Here is an 8,123-nt window from a genome sequence, read left to right as displayed (position 1 = left end):
CATGTTATATACCTTTTTCGTTCTCTCTCTCTCTCTCCATTTGTCTGCTTGCCTCTTCTCTTTCCTCATTCAACTATGCCAGACAGATGTGCAGCTGGCTCCCCCATGCATTTGGATTTACGCTGTATGTCTCTGTCTGCTCACAGACATTGCATTTGGATTACCGGACACAAACACGTGTAAGTCGACATGCAGATATAGAGGGAGACAGCAAGATCAGCATTTCTCATCTAATCGCAGTTGGCAATTGCGAATAACGTAACAACGAAGAATGTGAAATATTTTGGCAACTCCTGTTGTTTATAATATTAACATTAATCTTAGCCTAAATTGATGGGAACTACAATTAAATAACAAATTCATAAAAATGTGTCTGTAATGTAACTGTTAATTCGATTGAAATTTCCTTGTCATTTATGAGGTGTTAGGGAGGTTGGGTTCCGGCGACTCTCACGATCTCAGAACTTTTACGATTAGTTCTAGAAGAATCTGTGCTTCTTCTTCTTCTTCTCCCCTTCCGATGGCGGCGGTGGATCCACAGACACCTGACGCTTGGGCATCAGCGGCGGTGGCTGAGAGCTGACGTCCACAGTCTGTCCTCCATTAAAATCCATTGGCGACAGTGGCCGTGGTGTACGCAGGATGGATGTCAGGGGCGTCGGACTGGTTCCGGAGCCATTCAAAGCCAGTGATGGCTCCTGGCCATCCTCCTCGATGCGGTCCAGTCGCGAGCCGTGCACCGAAGCAAGCTCCGAGGGGGTCTTCAGCTGGCTGCCGCCCTCGTCCCCGAACTCGCTGGCCATGCCCATGCCGATTGTGGCTCCCACTTTGGCGCTTGCCCGCTTGAAGTGGTCGCTCAGCTTGATCTGCACCACGTTAATGAACATGGAGGTGAGGGCCAGGCCGAAAATCAGGTATATCATGCTGACCATCACATAGAAGGGATTGCTGGGCACCAGGTCGCCAAATCCGATGGTGGACATCGAGATAAAGACATAGTAGAAAGAGTCCAGCAATTCCCAGTCGGACTCTACCATCACGTAGCCGGCCGTGCCCAGCAGGATGTAGGAGATGAGCAGCAGGGAGGCCACCGAAACGGGCAGATTGAACTCATCGTCCACCTCGTAGGTTTCCGGATACGGCGATGTGGGTGTCTCCGGGTGCGATGTGCCCAACGACCTGCCTGCCTCGGCATCTGGCTGTGACTCGGCCTCCTCCTCCGCCGACTTGCCGAAGAACATGCTGGGCCGCCGCATGGCCATGTCGTAGACCGTATTGAAGCCGGTCATCGCGTCACGAATCTGCTGCTGTTTCCGAATGCGGCGGCAGGAGCGAGTGTAGTACACACGGCGCACATAGGCCCAGAGGAACTTGACGCAGCGCGTGAAGAGCTTCCCCAGATCGGCCAACACGATCAGGAACATGGGAATGCCGATGATGGCATAGATGATAGTCAGGGAGCGTCCCAGCCTTGTCTTGGGTGTTATGTGGCCGTAACCTGTGGAAGAGCGAAAGAGTTTAGTCGTATATGACAGGATGTATTTCCGAAGGCTAAATCTAGAATAAACTGTGGAGATAATGGTAAGGAAGGGGTCGCGATACGAGTATTCCTCAGCCAAGGACCTCGTTACCTATGGTCGTGATTACGGTCCAACAGTAGATAAAGCAATTGACAAAGTTCCACGACTTCTGACCCGGATACCGACGCAGACCCATCTCGGCCAGCGTATTCAGCTCGTCCTCGAATTTGCGCAGCTTCTGGCGGGCCATGGACTTCCAGTCATCCTCTCTGGCAAAGACAAAGCAAAAGGGTTCACCACTGTCTTCCACTGGGGGATGGAAGATTTGAGGCCTCAGTACCTCATGTTGTGGCTGACGACCCACAGGTTGTCGATGAAATCCCGCTTGACCTTGCGCACCTCGCACTTGTAGATGTTCTCGGATGCTCCCTCCGTGTAGCGGAACATCAGTCCACCGAAGCCCAGCAGAAGGGCCAGGCAAATGCAGTGGGAGACGCAGGTGTTTCGCAGGAATCGCAGCTCCTCCATGCGCCGCGGATAGTCCATCTTGAGGCGTCGCCACTCGTGCCGTGCCTCCAGCCAGAAGTGAAATACAAACGGACGCGAAATTATCTTGTCGGGCAGCGGGACTGTGGCCAAATCTTGTTCGGCAATCCTTGCCACAGTCTCCGCCTTCTGCTTTCGCTTGAAGAGATTTCTCAGGCGTTGCAGGACCGTCACTTTGGGTTTCACTTTCGGAATGCTGTCTTCACTGATGGAAAATTCTGGTTCTGGTTCTGGTTCTGGCTCTACTATGGGCTCATCCGACGTGATTGGAGCGACAATTTGTTGCACTTCCTTGCCCCTTTCCAGGCTTCCAGATCGCTTGGATCTCAGAGGCCTCTCTAGGCTAGAGCTGCGTTTGCCCTCCACCTTGCGTACTGGCTCCATATCGGCTACACGCAGACTGGCACTTCTTCGCACTCCCTCCCCCGACAGGCTCTGGGCCAAGGCTGCCTCTGCTTTGGCCGCTCTCTCCGCTGCCTCCATGTACTTCTGCATCAGTTCCGATTGCTGCTCCGCCTCCGAGGGCCGCGCTCTAATCGAATCTGTCTGAGACTCCCCCACCTCGACATATTCGTCCTTGCGACTGATCTCCGCCCGTTGCTCGGGCGTCTTGGAGCGCCGTTGTGGACGCACCGGCGACAGCGAGTTGTTCCGATTAACAGATCGTCGTTCCTCCGGCTTGAGGACAGCCAACGGGGGCGGAGGTGGAGCTCCTCGAATGGGCGCAGCCACATAACCCTGTGGCGGCCGTATGGGCCTTTGCGTGGGTATCTCCTCTGCCACATCCGCTTCGGATGAGCTGAACTGCGTGGATGACTCCTCGTAGCCGCTGCTGCGATTCCGACTGCGCACCTGTGGCGCCTCTTTCCGCTGCAGCCGCAGACTGTGTATGAGCCGACGACGCTCCTCCTCGTCCTGAGGCAGCTGAATGCGGTCGCTGAGCTTTCGGTAGTTCTGGAGCAGTCGCTTTCGCTCCTCGTTGTCCAGCTGCTGGCGATGGCGCTGCTTGTGCTCCCGCTTCTCCCGCTCAAAGAGCCGTTTCTCGGCCTCGAACCGCCTCCGCTCGTCCTCGAACCGTTGCAGGTTCTGCTCCAGTCGACTGAGCGTGTCACCACTGATGGGCATCGGGTTTGCGGCTGTGTAGGAGCTGCCCGTGGTCAGCTCACTCTCGCTGGATTCCTCCTTGTGGCGGGGCGAGGACAGGCTGCGGTGCTTGATCAGCTGCACTGCATCCGGACTGCTCAGCTTTTCGGCCTCGCGTGGCTGGGATTGGCTTCTGCTCGCGGAACTGGCAAAAGTCTTGTCCCTGCGACGCAGGATCTTGCTCTCGTGTGCGGACAACGTGCCCGGCGGACGTATCTGCATGCGCACCATCTGCGGAGAGGGATCAGGGCCAGAATCCTCCCCCTCCCGCTGGCGCTGTGTGACGGGTGTCTGCTCGCGCTGACTGCGTCCCAGGCGGCGGCGATGGCGCTGGTGCTGTCTGGCCTCGGCAGCGGCAGCGGCAGCGGCAGCAGCAGCGGCTGCCTGCTCCACGTCCATGTCCAGTGTGTGTGCTACTTTCTCTGTCTATCTGTGGGCTAGCTCTCGCTCAAGTCATCTATTTATAACTGGTTCATATTTTCATTTTCCCCATCCAAAGCACAAATATTCTCGATGTAATTATATCACTTTCGGGTTGCAATTTCTTTTTATAGTGCCTCAATGGATGGGTCGATCCGTGCAAAATGAAAATTGCAGAATCCAATTAATTTGGAATTTTCGATATATGTTTTCTTGGTATGTATTCGACCGTTGAAAATACTTATAAGAATCTATCTATACGGATGATAGATGTGCTCGAATCGTCACACTTTTCGCCTACACTGCCCGCAGACTCGACCACGTCTAGCGTACTGCTGAGAGCATGTGGAGAGCTCAAAATGTTCAAATTGTTGTCTATATTTTTGGTTGGCTGCCACAACAGCTGTTCGGGCCATAGCTACATATTCATAAGTATTCCTGCCTCTCGAAATATTCTTTCTCTCTGAAGAATCTCTCTGAATATAAACGTCTTTCAGGGGGCAAGCTCTTGTCGACTCTGGGAATGCTTCTGCAATTACTCTATATTTATATATCATATCTAGCAAACATCACCCACAAATGCCATGCCATGAGACTATTCAAGCTCGCTGCTATGAAACTACTGAAGCAGGCTGCTATTGCACTCTTCTGGCTGCTGTTTGCGGCTGTTTAAATTGAAGTAAAACGACAAACAGATGGCGCAAGCGACTAAATTAAATTTCCATTTCAATTTAAACCCATAAATTCCCTTCATAAAAGAGGACAAATAAATAATACCTATGGTAGATCGTGTCGAGCTGTTAATATGTACACTCCAAGGGGGAGATAATGTATCAGATTTATCTATGAATTCAACTCATTCGATTTCTAGTGAATTTGTTCTTCGATTTGTTTAGAGTGCCAAAGTTTTGTTTGGCATGGGGGTTTCCTTCCGTTTTCCGTTCGTACTTTAGTTTACAATTCTGGCATATAATATGCTGATCTTTGTAGGGGTCAAGTCTGTGCAGTGCCACAATATAATATATTGAGTTATATTTTCCATGAAATGCCAACTCATATTTGACCAGTACAACTTGTGACGTCATTGTAGCCATTGAACATTTCGCCACTTGGATATATCGGAACGAATTGAATTTTCCGCTAATTTTCAGCAGATACTTTCCAGTGCGCCCCTCGCCGGTTGATGACGGATCGTATTCGCTTTTATGGAATTTCGTCGAGATTTCAGTGTTTGTTTATTATTCGCAATTTCATTCAACGTTTGGGAATGGCTTTCGAGATTTGTTTTCCACTTGGGCATGCACCATAATCGAGATCTGTTTGGCATTTTCGGGCCCCAGTGGCCAAGTCCCAGAAAGTGTTGTTTTAATCGGAGCAGCAACAGTTTTACGATTGCCAGACATGCGTATTGATTTTTATTCGAAATTATGAAGTGTCTGCCCGCTCATTGATCACTTCTGAGGGGTGTTTACATCTCAGGAAGATCGATTGCCGGTTCCAGACATTTACCACTCACGAAACATCTTTCAGCATGAGATATTGAACCAATATTTCTCATGTTGAGTCATAGGTATTTGGTTGGGTAATGCCTATGACATTCGTGTGGCTAAAAATACACCAAAATTTCATGCAGCGATTCTCACGTGTGCCACTGGGCGTCTGATCACAATTTTACACGAGTCTAAGGATAATAATAATGTAGAGGCGGTTTCTTGGATGGCACTTCCACTGACAAGTTTTGTTTACATCTTGTGCCAATTTTGACAAGTTGATTACACTCGAAACACACACTCACAAAACTGTTTCCCGTGTCATCGCTGTGGGGCGAAAATTGCTGCGAATTTGTGTTAATTGCTTTTGCGGCAATGTGGGTGAACAGATTTCCACACTTGCAGATTTATTACTATGCATGTATATCTTTGTCTCTTCTTTTGTTGGAAACTTGTCAAGAGTGGAAACAAGCTGGCAGGTTTATTCACTCGAAATAAGTATTTTAGCGAATGTGAAACAAGCCAGAAAACAGGAGGAACAATAAAGTCGAAACACGAAGCATGTCGATCGCATAAAAGGTGCCATTAAATCATTAACTAACCGCCAAATGACTATGAAGCATAATTCTGCCCCTTGGAAGAATATTCATTCAGAATATTTGCGGCTTATTTGTTTGGTCAAGATATTCGCCCATTTTCAAGGTATATTTACGAGCGGGAAAACTTGTTCCGAAATTAAAAGTGAAATTAAAAGCAAATTTAATTAAGAGCGTGTGCAAGGGGAAATTCTTGTGGAAGCTGCTGCTTATTTATAGTTCCCAATTAAGTCCCAATGACAGTCTTCCAAAGAATTCAGCAGCCTCTCTAGAGACATCTCATAACTGTCTGCACAAGCAGAGACACAAATTTGTTATCTCACAACGCAAAAACATTCGAAACTATTTCCATCTTTTGTGTCACAGATTTGAAGAAAAATATCGCAGTGCTCAAGTATCCACGCACATAAATAGATCTTCTGGTGTACTTATATTCGAGGCGTGGGTGCTTTTGCACCCACAATGGCCTTGGACACCACGCACTCACCTATGGTCGTGTAGATGGTGCAGCTGTAGACCATGGCGTTCCAGAAGGACCAGGGATCCGCCTTCTCCGCCAGTCCGTTCCGCAGCAGTGACTCCACCACGGACGGATGATTGTTCATGATGCGCAGCACTTGGCTATCAAAGTCGGTCTTGGACAACTGAAAGAAGATAGATAGGGTACATTCAGAGATGTGCACAGATGTGTAGATCCAAGCACATTCTTACCGAGTTTAGCTGTGAGTTTCTAGTCATGTCACGCATTTCCTCAAAGAACTGCTTCTGGAGTCCCTGCAGTTCCAGTTTCTCGAGAGTTCCCTGTCGCACTGCAATAAACGGATTCGACACAGCTTTAGACATGCGTTTAAAACGGCCTTGACCCTTGCCAACTGTATGAACTGTATGAATGGAAGTTGGCAGCACTGCCAAACAAACACTTTCGGGAATAAATCATAAGGATTTTCCAGTCGAGATGAGAGTCACGCCTGATGGGAAGACAAAAGCATATCGGAGCATGTTTTTCCATTCCATTGCATTCCATTCCTTTCCAGTCACTGGTCGAAGGTGAGGCTCCTACTTGGGACTCCTCCATCCGCCTGTTAATCATCTTCAATTGGATGTCGAACTTGTTTATACGACACGTTCCTTCTCCTCCCCCTCGCTGCTGTGATTCACACGAATCATTGCCCAATCTACTTGATTGTTCCTTCACCTGTTCGGCGTACGCAGCTACAAATTGGCGGCGCCCGTTCGTTCATCGGTCCAATTTGATGACGGGGGGCGGGGCTGCTGTTTTATGATTACAGTACAGCGAAATCATTCAGCATGTGTGCTGGCAATTGTTTGCTGTTCTGCCTAACAATGGCCAAAGAGCTTGATAAGCAAACAAAGTCGTTTCAGTGCAGCTCCTACTTCCGGACTGATACCTCCCCTCCCCTCCCCTATTCTTTCCCAATTCTCACCTTCGACTGCTTGGAAGATCAGTGCACCGCCCACGCTGTAGAGTGCGAGGACAACTATGAGGAACATGTGGGTGAACCAGCTCCTGGACCACCTGCTGAATTTGTTATACATGCTGTAGGTGAATTTCTCGCCGAAACTCATCCCCGACTTGGTGAGATCGAGAAAGCCCTCGTAGCCCTTGGTCATAAAGTTGCCAGAGCCAAATGGATTCGCCACTGGCGGCCAGTACGGACCCTGTGTGCCATTGCCCGTGTAGTTTGTCTGAGCGGTGTACGGCGGCTGGGCACTGGGCGGCATCGAACCATGGCTCATGCCCATGGCCGATCCGCTGTTCAGATTGTGGATATTTATCCGCGGCGGTCTGTGCGCCCTACGCGACGCAGGCGGCGTGCTGGGCGTGGGGCTCTGTGTCTGAGACATGCTCTAAGGATGCTTAACAACTCTTCTTGGGGTTAATGCTAAATGATTTATTTATCGTTGGTTTGGCGTTGGTTTTGTATTGGGCTTGCACACTCAAATCATTCGACACTTGTTCCACATCATTTCAATTTTCGCTTTCTCTCGGCGATAGAATTATTCCAACAATATTGTATTTATATATTTTGTATTATTTTTAAGATTATAAGTAGAACTGCCGTCGCGAATATTGGGCGCCGCGTATTTATTTTTTTGTATTTTTGTATTTCGAAGGCGGCTACCGCTTCCGTCCGACTCGTTGTTGAATTCAGTGGGGACTAAAGCAGGCAGTCGGCCAACATTAGTGTCGCTTGGGGCTGCTGGCTGCTGCTCTGGGTGTCCGAATCTCCCTCTGCCGACAATGACGACATCGCCAGTCGTGAGCTCACTCGGAGAGGAGAGTCTTTCTGACCAGCGTCGACCAAATCGACGTCTTAGCTGCTGGCTGATCTCCACATGGGGCCTGCCTGCCAGCCGCTTTTTGGCCCGCTGATTGTATTATAATT

The 8,123-nt window shown here is 49.4% G+C and overlaps 1 protein-coding gene across 2 annotated transcripts; it reads right to left on the bottom strand.

Moving 5' to 3' along the window:
* Positions 1 to 279: 279 nt before the first annotated feature.
* Positions 280 to 7,898, bottom strand: LOC117585950. 2 transcript variants are annotated; one of them, XM_034275751.1, is made up of 4 exons: positions 7,161 to 7,898; positions 6,427 to 6,524; positions 6,203 to 6,359; positions 280 to 1,498 (listed from the first exon to the last, which is right to left on the bottom strand). In XM_034275751.1, the coding sequence occupies exons 1-4, from the start codon at positions 7,579 to 7,581 to the stop codon at positions 480 to 482; spliced, it is 1,695 nt and encodes a 564-aa protein (XP_034131642.1). In that variant the 5' UTR covers positions 7,582 to 7,898; the 3' UTR covers positions 280 to 479. The 2 variants fall into 2 exon arrangements, with proteins under 2 accessions (XP_034131642.1, XP_034131633.1); XM_034275742.1 differs by lacking the exons at positions 6,203 to 6,359; positions 6,427 to 6,524; positions 7,161 to 7,898 and adding exons at positions 1,632 to 1,789; positions 1,861 to 3,952.
* Positions 7,899 to 8,123: the final 225 nt, after the last annotated feature.

The sequence above is a fragment of the Drosophila guanche genome, unplaced genomic scaffold, assembly GCF_900245975.1.
Source record: "Drosophila guanche unplaced genomic scaffold, DGUA_6, whole genome shotgun sequence".
NCBI classification, from domain to species: domain Eukaryota; kingdom Metazoa; phylum Arthropoda; class Insecta; order Diptera; family Drosophilidae; genus Drosophila; species Drosophila guanche.
This window is presented reverse-complemented; position numbering and strand designations above follow the sequence as displayed.